Genomic DNA, 19688 nt, shown 5'->3' with positions numbered 1-19688 from the left:
AGGGCAGCTCGCTGGCCACGTCCGCGGCAGGCTGTCACCCTGCGGCGTTCCGGTGACTGGCAATCGGCTGCAGCACACACTTAGACGGGCGCTATATTACTCGAAAGTTCAAAAAGAAATGCTTCACTTGTACGAGCAGGTTGGTAGCGGGTAGTCTTTGAGGAAAACTTGGAAGGGCAAAGATACGCTGTATAGTCAAGGATCACAAGAATCACTCATTTCTTCGCAACTAATCTGAGGGCTCCGCTTTTTACGTTAACACAGAAAAAACTCAGCCGATATACACGATTGATGTGTTGAGTGTCAGACACTCCACACGTCAAACGGGAACAATTTATACGACCGTTACTGCATTCTTAGTGATTTTAACGTAAAATGCACAATGCTAAAAGGAAAACAAAAAGGGGGGGGGGGGGGGGGGGCGGGCAGAATTATCCAAAAACAGAGCAGCAGTAACAGGTCTGCAGATTGAAGCTGTTCCTTGAGGAGAGGGAAGAGTATTACATTACAGCTCAGAGTTTTCATACCAGAAGTCCACCGGGAGCTGGAGAACATAGAGGGAGGAGGGCCGGCTCTCCTCTCTCCAGCGACCAGGGGCTGCAACATCAGTACTGCAGCATGAATCCAGTCTTAAAACCCCACCCACAAATGACAAAAAAAAAAAAAAACAATTCCATTGTCATTCATCTTCTGCAGCTCCAGCGGATTACGGCTTTCCAGGCCCAGAGAGAGATCGATGCTACAAAAATTAGTTTTCCTTCCTTTGTGTTGTTTTCCAGATTGAGTGAAATTCAGCTTTTCGTGTCAACTCTCGTCACTGAGTAATAGTCTTTAATTTCGTACTACCCTCCCCCATACGTAAAAGGCATCCTCCATGACGACTCAGGACAAAACCAAAATTGAGAACAGCAGTGATAGGTAACTAAAGAACTCCAAGTTGACCATTAGTGTACCCCCACGCCAGTTGGATTGGACCTGGACTTTCCAGCGGGGAGGCTGACACAGTCGCACTGATACATGACTTTGGGGTGGAACATCTTCAACCAGGGTGGTGTTCTAGGTGGTCAGCTGAGTGAGACGGAGGTGAATCCAGGAAACAAAAGCCAACGGGGAAAACAATAAAATGACAAAGCAGCCCTCAGCCAGGGGAATAAGGTCAGGGCTGTGCTGCCGCACCAACATGGTGTGTGTGTGTACACTCATGCACACAAATTCCTTAAAGTCTGTGTGTGAGAAAGACATTTGGCAACTGCAGAGTGACAGTCATGAGTTTCCTTTTTTTTTTTCCTGTTTTTGTTTTTCTTCCAGATTCTGTGATATTTAGGGTCGTCGGCAGCGGCGACGGTATATGGTTCAGGTTAGTGGGTCTGTCATGATGTTCTGAAGGTGATGAAGTGCAGGACAGCGGGGCGACCCGCACATCTGCTCTAGAACTTGAACTCCTTGGTCTGCAGGCTGGAGGTGGGGTCAAAGTTGAAGGTGCCGCCTTGGGTGGCTTCTGGGATCAGACTGGGATCCTCGTCAATCTGCGGAACAGTGTTTGGAACAGGTTACATCCAAAGGCAGCCCCGTTCATCTCAGGCAAGCTAAGGCACAATCATGACACCCCAGATAAACACTGCACAGATCGTAAAAATGCTAATTCATCGATCACGTCCACAGTTTGTCATAGTGATACAGTCTGTGGTATATATAAATACAGAGAACCACAACAGATATATCGCTTCATCTAAAGTAGCCTGTAATACATTTTTTTCCCCATTGCATTAGATTGGACGCCACACTCACATCATCCCCTGAAAAGTACTGGTCGATAATTTCAAACGCTAACTTGTAGATATCCTCATTTTCATGCTGCTGAAGGCTCTCTATTTTCTCCAGACCTGTAATTAAGATGGAAATGCATTAATACTGCGACAGAAATCCACAACAATGGAAATCCAGGTCATTCCGTGACCGGATCCCTGTTAAACAGCCCAGAAATGGCCACACCATATGCCGCCCCCCCCCCCACGTCTGTTTCACCTGCCCCTACCTCCACACTCTTCGATAATCTCCGCAATCGTGCTGGCCTCCTCCCCTGCCATTATCAGGATGTTCTTAAGCCCATCAAGAACTACCTGGACGACCTGAGAGTCCTTCACCGAGAGGAGGTTACAGAAGGGTGGTATAACATTCTGCTGGACCAGGTACTCCACCTGCGAGAAGAAAAGTCAACATTTCAAAATGGTGGCGAACAAATGGCCCACTGACCTTAACCTGGGGAAGGGACTATGTTCACCAAAAAAAAAATAATAATTACCTGATCTTTCCTTCCACTTATTGTCAAGTTGCTAATTGCCCAAGCTGCCTCCTTCTGCGTGCCAAAATCACCCTGCAGACACAGCGGACAGAGGACCAAAGGCAGAGCATGAACACGCTAAGACTCCTTCAGCTGAGGCTGGAGACGGACAGCAAAACAGTGAGGCTGCACTATATTTATGCAGAGATGGAAAAATACGTCCTACTTCACAGAGTAAAGTTGAGTCAGCTTAGTGAACCTGAAATTACTTCTCTGCTGGTTTGGGGGGGGGGGGGGGGAGTGGGCTGTCAAATCAGCACCATATCTTGGGATGGGGAACTGAAGACAGAACCAGCGAACCAGTGACTAAGTGGTTTGACTTTCCCAGAAGGCTGGCCCAGATAGATTGGCTTCTTACAGCCAGTAGGTAAGATGTATGGAGAAGGGATTCCTACCTTGGCCAGCTGGTGGATGATCATGGGGATGAGACCGGCGTCAATCACAGCCTGCACTTGTTGCTGGTTCCCAGCTGTTATGTTGGACAGGAACCATACTGCCTCCTAGAGGAATGTAGACGTGTCAGGGCTCATAAAACAAAAGGCAAATGCAGAATGCCATATGACTGAGGAACAATGGATGCTGTCTTTGTTCCACAAGGAGAATTTGTATAAGCATCAGCCCACAATAAAAGGTATTTTCTGCATAGTGAAGAGAACATCATCCACCCTCCCACACAGTCATGAAGCATAAACTAAAATGTTAAAATGCTCCATATTCTACCTGGTCTCCCCAGCATGTGTCAGTTTTGCTGTTTGCCGAGCTACCGAACAGACTGGAGGCCCGGATTCTACCGCCATGAAACCACAACACCCCTGCAGCCCTGCCTTGCTACATTTAAGGCAGCAGTACACAGCACAGTACAGTTTAAATGACTTATAATTAGTGTTCCTCTGTAATTAAAAGCCTTCATTTTCGCTACGACATGATTACACAAGAAATATCTGAATGACAGCTGTGCATACAAAAGAGCTTTTAGTCAAATAACATGTATCAGTGTATCTATGAAGCTCTCATCTATAATGCACTATAAATACCTTCCTAGTGCATTATAATGCATTATACTCACCATTAAAATACATTATGAAGGCATGTATAGTGTATTACGAGATAAGAGCTTCATATAGCATCCATAATAAAAATGGCTATAATGTGTTATGCCATTTTAATAAATATAGCCATGTTCGTAATACTTTATGAATGGATTATAATGCATTATGAAGGCATCTATTACGCATTATGACGACTATAAGTAAAGTGTTACCCAAACTTTTTTAACTTAACAAAAAGGTTTATAAACTCACAGTATAAATTTAAGCTTGTGTGAGATGCTGTTTTCAGGATAGCATGCACCATTTGCACACAACAGTGTGGTGCATTGCGGATATTCTAGAAATTACTGTGTTGGGTTTAACATTTTCCTTTGGGGATGTGGAAAATGCCAACAAAATGGCTGACAGCAGAAATGGGGGGGGTCAAATGTCAAATGGGGGGGGTCAAATTTAAGGTCAAATGTGAACTTAAAATACTGAAGAATACGGTCCACAAGATCCATTATACTGGACCAGACACATGAAGACACTCCACACAAAGACCCAGCCTCCATCATAATGACATCAGTCCTGGGGTACGCAGGGAGACCAAGGGGAAGGTGAATGTAAACAGCAGCCAACACGCATGGCCTCTAGCTCACCTTATTTATCTTCTCCTTGGGGTGCGTGAGTAAGTTGGGGAAGTGGGAGAGCACGTCACAGTTGAGCACCACTTGTGTCTGCTCATCCGTGCCCGTTACGATGTTGCCTACTGCCCTAAGTGCAGCTGTCTGCAAACACGAAGTGACACGTTAGGCAACAAACAACCCAGCCATTACCTTACAGAGGCTGGCTATTTAAGCTACAGGGGGATTTGTATATTACATGCAAAAGCTATGTATTTGACATACAAAACGAGCTACAGATCCAACAGTTCACTCACCTGAACTTTGACCTCCTGGTGGCTTAACAATGGCACAAGGAAGGGAACCACGCCCGAGTCGATGACCATCTGAATCTGTTCGTTACCTCCGTCCGTCAGGTACGAGAGCGCCCATACTGTGTCCACCAAGATCTGTAAAGAGAAAGGACATGGATCACATGCTCATCACTACCTGCCCTAGAAGGGGAAGCTCGAGCAGACACGGCCCCAAGCCCTCATGAGGTATCACTTCATAAAAAGTGTTTCTTGTTTTTTTGTTTCTTGACAAAAACTGATTGTTAATCACAAACTGCACAACCCTATACTTTAGCGTACAGGCTGAAAAGGTGGCAGCTTTATTCGAGTGGTACGAAGGAGGCCATACTTACGTTGATATCTGTGTGGTATATCAGGACGCAGAGGGCAGGTAAGATCTGTGGGCGAGGGGGACAGAGAGTGTCAAACGCACCGTCAAGCAGTTCCGTCTCCTAATTAAGTCGATCTATGACCTGGCTGAGACCTTCAGGGTAATGTATGTGACCTGCTCCAACGGAGGACCTACAACTCAAATCATCAGCTTATCTTCACGGCACAGTGCTCTAATCACCATACTAACGTAATACATAGTTAATGCAGTGCCTTGTGCCATAAGCCATCTAAACAATTCCTGAAGCCTGCTTAATCAAAATGTTCATTAACTGATTGTTTAGGGGGAAATGGGTAATGGAAAAAGCCATTCCAATGGGGGTGGAGGGAGAATTTAAATTCACCCAGGAAGCCACAGAGACTCAAAATGTGAATGATGTTTTGAAGCTACACGGATCATTTGAAGGCCTTTGCTGCCGCCAGCGGCAGAAGACAAGGCCAGGGAACAGAAGAAATCGAATATTTTTCTGGGTGCCTCATGCGCAAGATAATCATTATTTTTGCACTTTTTCCCCCTTTGTTATTGAGGTGCGAGTGCTGAAATGTTACAGATTAATCAGTCCTCATACTTACGGTCCAGATTTTGCTGCTGGGAGCCTAAAAATAGGGCAGTGTTTGGGAAGATTTTAGACAGCCAGGGAATATGGAGGAGGGGTGTACACAATGAGGTACTGCAGTCAGTCACAGGCCACATGAAGGAGACAAACACACACCCACACACGCCGATTCATCATTTATTCAATGACTTACACCCTTAAATTTCACATGTTGCTATTTTATATGAGCGATTTTTGGTTTGGATTCTTGTTCAGCAGCAAGGCAATAGATGGGACACGAATTAGCAACCTTCAGAATACTAACGCATATCGTTAACCAACATGCCAACTGGACCCTTACAGTGAAGGCACTGCCCCATGCCTCCTGCACTGCTTATGAAGTTGAAATCTAGGTTGAAAATCTAATATTAATTAAAAAAAAAAATCTTTAGTTTAAACAAAGTAAGCAATTGGAGGTGGTGGATCTTTGAGTGAAAGTTAAATTCTGATCTGAAGTTAAATGCAGGATCAGCATCAGTCGTGTGTTATTGTTCCTCTGTCTTACATTCATATTTTGTTGATCTTGCAGAATAACCAGAGAAAGCAGGATCAAAGCTCCTGAAGCACTTGGGGTTGAGGGCGTTTGCTGAAGGACCCGACAGTGAAATCACTCAGCTGACCCTGGGATTTGAACCGGTCACCTCCTAACCGCACGCATAGCATCCTAATATGCCGAGTCACACGCTACCTCATTTACCAACAAAGGACATTTGCAGTTTAACACACCCATCATCATCGTGCTAATCAAGCTTTCTGAAGCACTGATACTTTTCATTATCTCATAAATAAAAAAATCACACTATTTGGATGAGGAATTCCTCTGACAAAGGAGGTCCAGTTGTACACAAACCTAATATCGGCATATTTCATTTGGAAGAGTGGTGGAGGTCTACCATCCTCTCTCGCGTCGTTCTGGAGATCTTCCAAGTTTAAAACCCCAACTAATCCTCTGTGAATTCAGATTCTAATTTGCCCACTTTGCGACACAAGCACATGCTGGTATCTAACGATTTTATGACACAGTGTCACTGTTCGCAGGTGTACGTACGAGCCTGAGCTTTTACTCAACGCGCTGCTGCACCCAAAGAGTCCTGTGTTTCTCTACCTGAAGCACTGCAGATTGATTTATGCAGCCGTCTGTGTGGCCAGGGGCAAGATGGTAATAATTTAGCCACACTAATGGCCCCATATGTCAGCAGTGTATTTGTGAACATAAATCTCCTGCCAAGGTACTCATGGAAATCAAACTCGAATCGGACTCGCTTACCTTCCGATGCATTGTTCCTGCCTCTCTCACACTCGCGCACACACACACACACACACACGCATGCACACGTGCAGCCTTACCTCCTGCACAGTCTCCATGGGTGGGGGGGGGTCTTTGTTCCTGCACAGGTTGACAATGACCCAGGTGACGTTGCGCAGGAAGGTAATGGGAATGGAGGGGTTGATGAAGGACAGGAGGGGCTTGACCACGCCCAGGGAGATGACGTAGTCTCTGCACTGCGGGCCATCTCCTGCAGGAGGACACGGGCGTCGGCAGCGATCAGCAGCCCTCTGAGGCTGGGGGGGTGTGGGGTGCGGGTGGTGGAGGGGGACGGGGTCACGTACATGAGGGTGGGCGGTCTGGAGCCGGCCTACTCACCGATGATGTTGCCGAGCGCCCAGACGGCCTGCTCGCACACGTTCTGGTGGGGGGACTGCAGGAGCCGCAGGAAGAGCGGTACAGCATCTACGGAAAGAGGTCAGAGCAAGTCATCTCCACGACACGGGCAGGAACACAAAACGCGTCGCCCACACACATTCACTAGGGGGCCCGGGGAAAAGGGCTCACAGGAAACGGCAGCACACAAACGGGGGAAGCGCAATAAGAGAGCCCCCAGAGCAGCCCAGGCCGGGAGACACACGCATAAGACCTGGTGCCCTGCAGTACCCCCACCCACCCCCAGGTGAGCTTACTGGATTTGACTACAGCCTGAGTCTGAGCCGATGTCCCAGATGCGATGTTCGTGAGCGCCCACGCTGCTTCAAACTGCAAGGAAGGACTGGGGTAAAGAGAGAATGAGTGCCCATATTTCACGACCCGTCTATTCAAGAAAACGATACTAATGCGGCAGCAATCCAGCTGGGGGGGGGGGGGGGATCACGCTTCGTTGACTCACGAAACAAGTGACCCAGAAAAATTCTGTGTCACAAATTGGAATAGAACTCGCTGGACGCTCAGCGGCTCACTTTTTTGGCAGACGAGCGACTTTGGCCACTCGTTTGTCGGCCTGCGAGTCTGGCGCATCGTCACCGTGACGACCCCCTTTTCCTGCGGCCCGGCCCGCGCCGGCCTGGGAACACGGCGACCGCGGCGAGATGGGAATGCAGATTTATCTCTGCCGGTGTCGGATTGAGGGCAGCGCAGACTCCGGGTGGGAAGAGTGTAGGAGAATGAGAATGGCGTGCTTTAGGAACCGGGAGAGTCCGGCAGAAAAAGCACCGTGAGGAATCCATAAATTCCACATACGGGACGGGAGTCGGAACTAAGCTTACAGTCTGATGAGCAGGGTTCAATTATGGCCTCTACAGAAACACAGTAATAACCTTAAGGATGCAGCAAAAAAAATAAACCACAGCAAAACCAGGCATGTACGAGCGCATTATATAATCAACATAGATTTGCAGAGCTCTGACTGAAAAGGGGAATGTACCAAGCCAGTGCAGAGTGATGAAATCCTGTGAAAGCAGCCCGGCTTGTACACGAATGCGACGGCAGAGCAGCCGAAAGCCACCCAATGCAGTCCAGTGCTCAGGGTCAACACACACACCCTGATACTGGCAGTCACACTGTACACCTCCCAGAACAGCAGGGAAACACCCTTCGCCCCCTACTGCCAGCCAAGGGAATTCCCACCCCACCCCCCCCCAAGGCCTGTCTGGCTGATGTAATGAAGCACCATCCACTTTGGACTGCCGCCATCCCATTAACACCGGTGGGTGGAAATGCCCCCCCCCCCCAGCAAACACTCACTTGTCATCCCTCTCCAGGCATTTCACCAGGATGGGAAGGATTCCCGACTTTATTAAGTCATCGATGGGGGGATTCCGATCACTGGAAAGTAGTTTCCTGCGAGAGGGGTTATAAATAGACATTTAAAGACTACAACTCGTAATGGCAAGAGCTGACCCCACACGTACACTAAAGTGCACAGAGGACCCCTGCAGCTGAATCCACAGGAGATCTGGAGATCCCGCCGTTTTTATACATTTACAGACGCTGACGTGTACCTGGCTGCTTGGACCGCGCTGAGCTGCACCACTGCATTGTCACTGGTGGCATTCTTCAATAAAACAAAAACCAATGTTAGACACACGCTTCAAGACATCTAATGAAAGATGCACGTAGATGAGAAGCGGCATGCGGGTCACAAAAGACCCCCATAAGCCTTATGGACATGGGCGTGTCGCTGCTGTCTTACCTGTAAAATGGCATCTAGGGTCACATTTTGCTATATAGAGACACAAGGAAAAAAAATGTCATTAATGCAAACGACTCAGTCCTGGAATGTTTCCCAGATCCTTACATCTTTCCATGAATTTTAAAGCCCGTCGGACTGCAGGTGAACTTCCAAAGAACCTACATCACTGGCCGAGGAACTGCCAGCTTTGTAAGGGACATTAGCAGACAACGGCATGAAGGACAGTCCCCTGAAGGTTGGCCATTGGCTGGCCGTGCTGTGAAAGCGACGGCAAAGGCGAGGCGTGACTCCAGGCCAGAACAGGCAGCTGATTTCAGGCTCACCCCTTTGAAATCAGCATCGACGTCTGAATCCTCCAGACCTTCCTCTTGTGGTACATTTCTCTTCTTCAACAGGTGCTCATCTCTTTTGTTCTTAAGGAGAAGGAAGAAAATGTTTTAATGTGGGAAGATTAATAAGGCGTGAAAAATGATTTCTAAGGCATAAGTCTGGCTATAACTTATGTCCAAGAAGAATTGGTAATGTGTGATGAAAGCTTATAATTTTCTTGGTGAAAAAGTGAAACAAACAAGCACTGCAACAGATGGACATTTCTTTCATAATTATTTGGGTTGGATGGATCATTTACGAATTCCCTCAACTCAGCCACAAGCCCTTTGAAAACGGTATTCACAGAAAACTAAAGTACTGGGTTCAAGCAAACGTTTTAAATGGTTATGATCAGGGGTATACATACCTGGTACGCAAGTACACATTCACCTTTAAGAACGACACGTGCGGCAATCAATTGTTTGCTGCTATGAAAACAAAATAAAATAATGCATTTTAATCTTTATATGCTAACTCGACTTCATTTGCGGTATACGGGTTAAAATGCAAGGTATTTTCTTGTCATAGCAGCACAAATGCACATAAAATAATTACACATTTGCACTTTTACAAACAATCGATTGCCGTACGTATCGTTCTTAAAGGTGAATGCGTACTAGCGTACCAGTTATGTATACCCCAGGTTATGATACCCTAAGGTGAAAAATCACTGCAGGTTGAAAAAAATATTACTAAAAATTAATTGTTCACCTCTTTCTTTACTGGTCATAAAATTTGCCAGGAGAATAAAAAAAGATGACAATAAGAAATGAGGATATGAAGGCAGAGTATTCCACTGATGTTACTTTTCTCAACATAATTGTTTAAGAGACATTACAACTGTTTAGAGGGTGTTCCACCAGTGGAACCTGAATATCAGCCAAATTTACTGTTCAACCGATACAGCAGTCAAGGCCGATCATGTATACACATGAAGCACTAGACTCTATTCCATTAGTCATCCATCTAGAAGTAATACAAGACCTTTTAAAATTTATTTAGTATGGAGCTTCCCACCCATTATCTATATAAATTGCCATAACTGATGAATCATTATTGATGTTGATATTTGTTTTCTTCTTGAGGTACCACGAGATGACTCAGATTGGAGTTCGCAAGAGGGATGACCCTTCCATGGATATTTCAGAATCAGAGTCTTATTCAACAAAAGAATCCGGTGTACTGACCGGACTGACCACTTTTTAGAAAATTCAGTTGATTTAAATTTAGGGCCCCCGGAACCGAGAATGACAGCCCAACTCGGCAGACGGCTTTGCTCAGAGTCACCTATGACATCTGGTCAGAGCGATGGCATTTCCTCAACTCCCATTGACCGGGCTCCTGTCAGCTGAGAGCGTGCTGCAAATTAATTGAGACAATTAAAACAATCGCAGCTTAATCCCTCTCTGTGTCTTGGCCCTCTTTCTCTCACACACACGCTCTGAGAGGCAGATCTGAACGATCCCAGCGATGCATTCCGCAGGCTGCCAGTGACGTTCGTGATGACTAATTGGAGAGACTCTGATGCAAAGGGGAGCTTCTCCTTTCCCCAGAGTCCACTTCCTTTACGCGGAGCTTTCCTAGCTGGCTTAGGTGATAGATACATTCAGGACTGCTGTGATATCCCTCCTTACCGAATCAGCCACTGCGGCAGTTTGTTTGGGTCCTGAAACACAATGCAGCGACGGCCCAGACTCGAGAGGAGGTGGCCAGCAACGTCCACAGTGCACTCTGCTGTGGAGCCACCTCTCTGATGAGATCCAGCCTCCTCAGGGGGATCGAGTCGGAGAAGAGGCTCATGGGGGGGGAGATCGGGGGCACAAAGCTGAGAAACAGCTTCATATAATAGCCGGGTCTGATTCCCGAAGGTCTGCCCAAACAGTAAGGGGATTATCAGACCCTGTAAGCCCCAGATCCACACTAGTGATGGGCAAATGAAGCTTCATGAACCATTTGCTGTATTTTTTGACCTCACTAGATGGCGCTCTTGGCTTGCTTGCTTTTAGCCCTTTTTTGAACAGACAGCACCATCTAATGGAGTCGAAAAATACATCAAATGGTTCATAAGTATCATTTTGCCCATCACTAGTCCGCACACATGATGAACATCCCCGCGGACATTAAAAACACCCCCATCTGGAGAAGAGCGCCGGAGCTGTGCAAGTAGTGCCTGGCTGCTCCTGCTGTGGAACTGCTCACGGCTCAGGTGATTATTGGATCTGACACGTGGGTCACCTGTCGCAATGCAGAAGGGCTGTCATATACCCCATATACCCCGAAACCATATACCCCATATACTTCCTTCTTGCACGTACAGTGAAACATCAGTTTCAGGCACTTCATGGTGCCAGCAACTCTGACAGAACATGTGAGGGCTGCTGGAGAAAGAGGACAATGGACCATCGTGGCCCTTCTGTTTGCCCTTCAGTTACTATTACATCCTTGTGTTTAATGTCCACCAGAATGAACTGAAAAAGACACTGCTGGACTCAAGCATCACATGACCACTCCTGAGCCACCTACTCCAAGCCAGCCCATCAGCACCCACAGAGGTCGGTGATAGAGCATCTCCTGATCCAGGCCCAGTCCCACGCATGGCCAGCTGATGCCAGAATCACAGGCAGAGGAGACTGTGGTTTGGGAATGACAGAACAAGTATGAAGCAGTTGGTGTAACACACAGGGGAGACACCAAACCACAATGTACCAATCGCAAACCCAGAAGCCGTCACACATATACACACTCATTCATATTTTATTTGCCTAAGACAAGCTTGGAAACTCTCATGCAAAAATAAAGACCAAAGCAGAACCATACAAACCTTTAACTCAGAAGTCTGTCTACACGTTTCTTAGGGTTATAGTGTATTCCATTACAGTGTATATGTAAAAACATTGTTGATCCATGCATTAAAGATGGATCAGCTGCCCTACTTGGTTCCTACAGTTTAGACCAAACCAATCCACTGCTGATGAAGCCAAGCCAAGAAGCAACTTGTTAAAATGTATTCCGAGAGAAAAAGAAAGAAAATCACATAATAAACGAGTTCTTGTTTTAACCAGGTCTCTGCTACCAGGTAACGGAGATGCTAGTCAGGGTGGTTCCTTCAAAACTGTGTGAGCATCATCGATACAAGAGCTGAATGAGATTGAAGAGAACAAGAAACATTCTGCAGAAGAACGGCAGCAGGGCCGATCGTCCATCCCAGCAAACTGACAGTTTGTTGTGATGTGAGAAGACTCAAGGAGGCAGGCTGGACCACTGATAGAAGTCAATGGATGATGTGCAGCAGAAGATGCATAACCGGGTTTGGAAGACGGGACAGAACTAATGCTCCTCCTGCAGACCACATGCCAGAGGCCTCACAGGTTACCGGAGGGTCACCTTCAGCACCAGAATACACTTTGGCACCATAGTCGCCAAGACGGGATGGGAGCAATATAACCCACCACATCATCTAACTTTGCACACTGGATGGTATTAACCCTCAATGACCCTCAACAGGAGGTTTATTCAATGAGTCCAGAAGAATGAATCAGGCCTCTTGGCACTGGGCCTCCGTATGTTGGCTGGGTGCCCCCCCCCCCACAACATCTGCCGGTACCTACACTGAGTAAAAAGCGGGCACATACCTTTCTCAGCTCCACTGTGACTTCATTCCGATGTCTTCTCATAGTCTGAAAGAGATGGAGAGTGGCAAGATAAGCAACGTTTGGTTGCCGTCCATCAAGTCTACAGAGGATGAGTACCCAACAGCCTCAATGAAGATTCATTTTAATTATGTTGCTCTTCAAACCATGATCAGGCTAAAAATCACATCAATTTTATCACTTCTTAGAAACCAAGTATAACTAATGCCAAAGAAAAAAACAGAACACATCTATACAAAATGCTGGTGGTTTGCATTATGAGATCAGATAAAACAGTTCCTTAAAGCTGGGTGGTCATATGATGTTTGTCCGCATAATTAATAGCAGGTATCGGTATGAATTCATCACTTTATCCCTCCATGTGACACTAACAATAGCCTATACAAGCCAAACGGCCTCCAAGACAGAGAATACATCAAGAGGCGGTGGTGTGTGTGTTCAGGAGGTAGCTGGTTCCAATCCCACTGGCAAAGTGATTTCATCATTGGGTCTCCAGTTTCTCCAAGGACAGTCTGACCCTCCCTCAGATATTGGATAAAAGCGTCTGCTAAGTAAATAAAATGTAAAAATGTAATCAAGAAACAGGCCGGCATGCGGGACAGACCCAGGCTGGCCGCTCCATCACAACAGGACGCAGCGCTGGTGTCTGACCAAGCTTCTGCGGCCACCAGCACTGCAAGACACATTCCTACACAGCCACTGCGTGTCACACATGCGTAGCACTCTTGCCCCCCTCCCTCCCCCCACGGCACAGTTTCCTACGTTACCAAGAAGCTATATCACGCGAGATGTGAGCATCGCCCTACATAGAAGCATTTGGGGAGAAAATTCCTGACAAAACTTTACATAGATTTATTCCGGCGAACTCAAAGGAGAACCACTGAAGGAGAACAGGAGGAAGGAGGGGAAAAAACCCTGCAAAACACGGAGCTGGAAATAGGCTGGCTGGTGTTGGATCTCCTCAGACCTTGTGATGCGCCATCCTGGTTCATGTTACAATCCTAAATAGTCACTTATATAATCAGGGTATCACAGCCATCTCTGAGGAGGGTCACATAAAGATGGCAGATGAGCGACTTGTTAATCAAATCATGAGTTTATTTTTACAAGCACATTTTAACTTTAAGATCAGATGTTGTTCTGCAGTAATGGAACATCACTGCATCTTCCGGCTTCCTTCAGTTGCAAGTCAACAGAGGATGTCTGACTATATGTATGAAATGTCTGCGTTGTCTGCACCCAGATGACCCAGAGAAGGGTCAAATTGACTGAATTCCAGGGTGCTGCATCACTCCCAAAGCTAGTTAACATAAAAAAGGATTAAGACAATCCTGGATCTCAGCAGACCCACACAGCGTCCCAGTCTAAGGTGGGAAAGAGCCCACGTGCAGCAGGTAACCAGCCTGAAAGATGCTGACGGCACGTGGTCAGGAACAGGCTGGTCCTGGTTCTCCTGTTGACAGCTGTGTGGCTTCAGCATTTAAAACGGGCATCAGCTGATCGCGCGCGCACACACACACACACACACACACACACACACACACACACACACACACACACACACATATATATATATAAATTAATCGATGTATAAATGGGTAAATATCAATGTCTCGCAAAACTGAAAAGATAAAGAAATTAAGATAAAATAAAATACACACATACTACAAGGCATGCAAACATATTAGCAATAAAAATTTTAAATGCCGTCTTGGTGACACACTACTAAAAAAAAATTTGCAATGTAGTAGAAAAGAACTGCTATCTAATGACATGATTATCAGAACAGTCTAGCACAATATGCTTTTCAGAGGGGTCCTATAATATGTGTAAAAAGCTACATTTTTATATACTGGAATTTTTAATCTCCCCCACCCTGTGAAGAAAATAAACCCTTGCATTAAATGTGTCCAAACACGTATGAAATGGGCCTTGATTGAATATTTTAAGCTATTCTTATCCTCATAGGACAGACTTTTGTAATCAAACACTAATATCAATTAACTGCGATTCGAGGAATAAATAAAAGATAGTATACTTTTGGCCAAGTGATACAACATCAAATATATGAATTACAATATTAAAATCAATGTAGTTTTAAAAAATCTAAATCAAAGTTCACACAATCAAAATCTAGCTGAGGTTTTTTCAGGCTTTTGAGGGTTAAAATAACTTATAACTTCGCAAACAAGAAAAACAATCACTCATTGAAGCAACCACCCATACTATTTGTCTGCTAGAAATACTGATTCTACAGCCAAAGGGACCCCAGACCTCCTCAAACCCTCTCAGGTTCCACTCAAAGTTGTGCACAGCATATAACCAAACAAGCCAATTTTCAAAGGCACACTGAACTACTGTCCCGCACGCCAAATAGTCTGATAGCTAAACATACAAATAAAAGCCCTTAGTGAAATCTGTGAGAAAAAAAAACAGACAGAAGAGACCGCAATATCCCACACACCTATGTATAACGTAGATATAATTAAACAACAGATATATTGTTTGGCCACTACAAAACAATAGTGGTCTAAATCTGTGTTGGGGACACATAAATATGATGTAGCGTTCTGACTAGAAGTTCTTGCCCCATACCATTCAGCTGTCACCCTTGATGCTAGATTGCTTCACACTAGGTAAAGACGATACCCTACTGAAGCAGCGATGGGCATTAAATGGTCTGGTTTTGAACTTCAAATTCTGCAAATCTGAGCAACATCAAGCTTCAAATTTTACCTTTGTTGCATTGGCAGTCATTGCTTAAGAACCAGCCCTGGATAAACTAGCACTGTATTACATGTCAGAGCCTGAGCAGACCCTGTTGTGTACGCAACATGTCCCAGAAGGACTGTGCTGTCATCAAATGCGTTCTTCCAAAGGAGCTTGGGCAAATATCATTGTCAAGCCACGTCATTGGCATATTCAATTAAAGCAGATTAGAAGGAACGTTTCAGGCTCCTTTCCATACACACTCAAACACTGGGACAGCGTAAAAGAGGCAGAATAAAGAGATAAACGTGAGGTAGCAGAACTGAGGTGCTGGATCTATCCATTAAGAATTCTACAACCCCATGGTTTTCATCCTTCTTTGAGGAAATCAGTAAATAGAAAAAGTATCTTTTAGCCATATCTGACCTAGTTATCACATGGGAAGACCGTTACACAGAAGGTAAGGATCATCGCGGTAGGCATGTTGCCTGAAGTTCACACAATAGACAGGGTGACTGGACAAAACATTGCATTTCAGGGGGAAAAAATCCATTTTAAACTGGGGACTTGGACGTTCTCAGCAAAGACCATTCCGCAACTTAGGGTCGCTTACAGATCCCATTTCTTTCTTATCACTGGTCTTCAAATACGTCAACTTAACAGCAATCAAATCTGACAAAGACAATATGATGACGTACTGACTAAAGTGTGACCAGTCAACCAAGATACCAGTACGGATCATCAATGCCGGACATCGGCCATCAACATCAGGGCTCGGGATCTGATAAGATTCAAACCACTTCTTGCATGTAGACTGACAGTAGCAAGTTTGCGTTATTGCCCTTAAACAACCGAGTAACGATCAAAATATCTAATTCAGGGAAAAAATTGTTTTTTCATAACTGTTTAGGCCAAACGGTTAAATTGGTTATATAAATATTTATACACGTAGCTTGCTACTACTACTAAATCAAAATTCGCTCTTTGTAAGGTCTAAGTAGCACACATGCACTTATAAGTGAAACTCCTAGCAGCACAATATTTAACAACTTAAGACATTACTCCAAAGGCTGGGTTCCATTTAAATTAAGAGCTGTGTAAAGAGGCCTGTAAGCATAAGCTTTCCCCAATGCAATTAAGGCAGTGGACTGTGTTCGTATATCAATTTTAAGAATTTCACTAAACGTTATTCCCAAAATAATTGCCTCCTTTTAAAAGGCTACATCTTTGTCATGTAACAGTCCTTTTAAAATATGAGTGAATGTGTTAAGGAATACAATTTATAACCAAACAAAAGAGTTGCTTAATTGTTCTGTGGTATTTTAGAATTCTATACTTGGTTGAATACAGCTAAATACAGGAATTTAAAGCTTCCTGCGACGTATCCAGCTGAATCCTGCGGGATTAGCAAAGAGTACCTAGCAAATCAAGCACAACGTTCACACACTGGAGAAACTAGCCAGACTGCCCAGCACGAATGTCCCATCACAAGAGTGTGATTGATGGATTCTTTTAAACAAAGTCGGTTCGCGATCATGTTAATCATTTATTTAATAAAATATTTATTGACTGACCTGAGCATATCACGAGCCAACAACAATCAGACAGAGTATAGACACTTAGATGCTCGTTCAAACAGAATCAGGGCACAAAAACGGCAGGAAGTGAAGTCGAGACCTAAAACATGTGTTCGGTTTACCAAAGCAGGCCTGCATGTGTCTGTTATAGCAACTCAACAGAAAGTCGTCCCTAAGGCGACTAATCCCCAGCTAACGGTCAATTACCTTCACGCAGATCATGCTTGTGCATTTATGCTTTCTAACACAGATCCTGCCCCACGATTGTGGGATACATGACATCAGCAACAAATGTTCATTAATTTATTACCAGGCCATTTCTATATCAACTTGAGAGGAAAAGATGTGAAAATACAGTGGAGGTGTTATTTGGGGGCAGGATGAGAAATGTACATATCTTCCAAAATGACCATGAAGCACTCAAATGGCATTTGTCTGCCATTTCATCTGTGCCATCAGAACTGACAGACTGAAAGCAAGAACTACCGTCAGCTCAGCAAATTCTGAACAAGAAGGGGAACCATCTTCTTTATGTTTCTAAATTAAAGAATCGAAGAAAACAACCGTTCTGGGATTATGCACTTAAGTCCACCAGGGTCGGACCTCTGCTTTTCATAATTTGTAAAATAGCAGCCCAACAAGCTGGCCTCCTGATCCTCGCATTCACATTATGGGATGTCCGAAAAGCTAACATGTGCAACTGCCTGAATGCAAACCCCATTAAACATTTTTTTAACCCTCCATCTCAGCATAAATTCCTTTAAAATTTAAATGAGATCTCACTGTTCATCTGTGGTGAGTTGAAAAACTCACTCCATCATAACACACATTAACGGCAGGCTCTAAAAGTTCTACAGCCAAATCTCCCATTTTGAAGTACATTAAAATAACAGCACATCAGGTAAAAATCAGTAGCCGCTATAATCTGTAGAATCTTCAGTCCGTATGCTGAGAATTACACACAACACGTTACTCAGAAGGAAACTGAGGAGACAGAAGGGTACGTCAACACCGCTCTCTCAGCGGAGTACCAGCCCTGTGTCTAAAGAAAAGGTCTGGATGTAAATTCCTCCCACTTTGGAACATTCACATCTTTCCTTGGGAAGGCTTCTCTCAAAATTTGGGCTTAATGGGTGGCCATAGTTTCCATGCTCTTATATCATCAATTAGAGCACAGCAAGGTGCATAGGTTGGGAAAAAAAAACAGAAAACTGCATATTCAAATGGTACAGCTAATATAAGTATTTGCTTTCTGTTATAAAGCCAGAATTTTAAATACATTGCATACCACTAACACTTTACATTGCAGTGACACATTTGCTTAAATGCACCTGCAGACGCGCTGTACTGTCAACCCATCCCTGCACACCGCTGTCACCGTTTAGTTTAGCTGCTGCACATGTAACATGCGGCGCCGCGCGTCAAGCCGAGGCTCCGGCCGCCGCGGGCCCGACAAACGGGGCGCATTTTGTGTGCGCGCGCGCGTGTGTGTGTGTGTGTGTGTGGTGCGGATGCATGTCAAAAACGATGAAATACAACAGGAAGCCCCTGCGCAGGCTGACCCAGGGGGGACGGCACCTTTAAAGCCTGCGATGCGGTGCGCCAGTTGAGAAAAACATAATCCGTTGAATACAATTTCACACGATTTGCAGAAAAACTCTGCTGATGACGCTTCAACGTTAAAAGGATGGACAGACGACGATACGGCGTACCACACATTAAAAAGATCGATTCGCACATCCTTGGTGAAAGTAAAATACGTCGATTATCTGCAATCGTTTGTTAACCAGTAATAAAACCGGGGAAATCTAAAATACGAGCAGTTGAGATACCGGCACTTCGCGTGCTCAGGCCCGCCGGGGGACAAACCGGGTTAAGCGGCTAAATGCCGACGACTAGCTGCTAATAACCAGCTTTACCTACACCAGCGAAATTAACGACGCGGACGAAAAAGCTGCGCACAGATCCAGCGGGAGGCGCTTCTCCTTTGCCGGTTTAACTGGTTAAATCCGGCGTCGCATCCCGGCGTCGCTGCGCCCATCAGGCGCCATTTAGCCCGCAGTCCGCTCCCACACGGGCCTGTTAGCGCGGCGCCAGGCGGAGGGCCGTGCGCTGCTTGAGCTCGGGGTGCTTCTTGCCGACGCTACGGTAAGAAACGCTGCTGTCTGTAGGGGAACCTTACGGAGAAACAGCCCCAGGCCGCGCCCGCATGACGAAGCCGGCGCGGGTGGTTTCCTGAACACTGACTCCCAGAGATTCAGCCCGCCAGCTTGTCACAAGGCCGGAGCTTAGAGCCCCCCGATCGCACGTTCCTTCTCCGTAACCCCCCCCTCTCACTCCCACGGTCCCGCTCCTTCTCCTGCCCCCTGTCTCACCTCGACATCGCGGCCCTTGTTCTTGAAGCTCTTGATGCGATGGTTCTCCAAGCCGGCGCTTTCTGCCATGGCTCTTTAACGCGCTGCGTCGTGCGAGTTGCAGTCCGGCGCTCCGAGCTTCTGTGACACCGAAGACTGAGGAAGATCGGAGGGGAGGGGGAAGCGGCCCGACGTGGGGGCGTGGCCCCGCTACGCCCGGAAGCTCGAGGGGCGGGGCCTTGTCGGAGAAGC

At 45.8% G+C, this 19688-nt stretch overlaps 1 protein-coding gene across 1 annotated transcript; it reads right to left on the bottom strand.

Moving 5' to 3' along the window:
* Nucleotides 1-1270: 1270 nt before the first annotated feature.
* On the bottom strand, nucleotides 1271-19654 carry LOC111843648 (importin subunit alpha-4). Its single transcript, XM_023811374.2, has 17 exons — nucleotides 19458-19654; nucleotides 12779-12823; nucleotides 9101-9190; nucleotides 8778-8807; nucleotides 8587-8639; nucleotides 8330-8425; nucleotides 7273-7358; nucleotides 6959-7045; nucleotides 6661-6830; nucleotides 4681-4725; nucleotides 4313-4444; nucleotides 4032-4160; nucleotides 2737-2841; nucleotides 2303-2374; nucleotides 2036-2198; nucleotides 1789-1883; nucleotides 1271-1526 (listed from the first exon to the last, which is right to left on the bottom strand). The coding sequence occupies exons 1-17, from the start codon at nucleotides 19524-19526 to the stop codon at nucleotides 1428-1430; spliced, it is 1566 nt and encodes a 521-aa protein (XP_023667142.1). The 5' UTR covers nucleotides 19527-19654; the 3' UTR covers nucleotides 1271-1427.
* Between the last annotated feature and the right edge of the window lie 34 nt (nucleotides 19655-19688).

This window comes from Paramormyrops kingsleyae, chromosome 16 (assembly GCF_048594095.1).
Source record: "Paramormyrops kingsleyae isolate MSU_618 chromosome 16, PKINGS_0.4, whole genome shotgun sequence".
NCBI classification, from domain to species: domain Eukaryota; kingdom Metazoa; phylum Chordata; class Actinopteri; order Osteoglossiformes; family Mormyridae; genus Paramormyrops; species Paramormyrops kingsleyae.
Note: the sequence above shows the minus strand (reverse complement) of the source record. Positions and strands in the feature narration are given on the sequence as shown.

Excerpts from the sequence above, each read along its gene's own strand:
- LOC111843648 (XM_023811374.2), bottom strand. The coding sequence starts at position 19,526 with ATGGCAGAAAGCGCCGGCTTGGAGAACCATCGCATCAAGAGCTTCAAG. Across the intron at positions 1,884-2,035 it reads GATTATCGAAGAGTGTGGAG|GTCTGGAGAAAATAGAGAGC; the intron begins GTAGGGGCAGGT and ends TCTTAATTACAG. Across the intron at positions 1,527-1,788 it reads AGTACTTTTCAGGGGATGAT|ATTGACGAGGATCCCAGTCT; the intron begins GTGAGTGTGGCG and ends ACTGTTCCGCAG.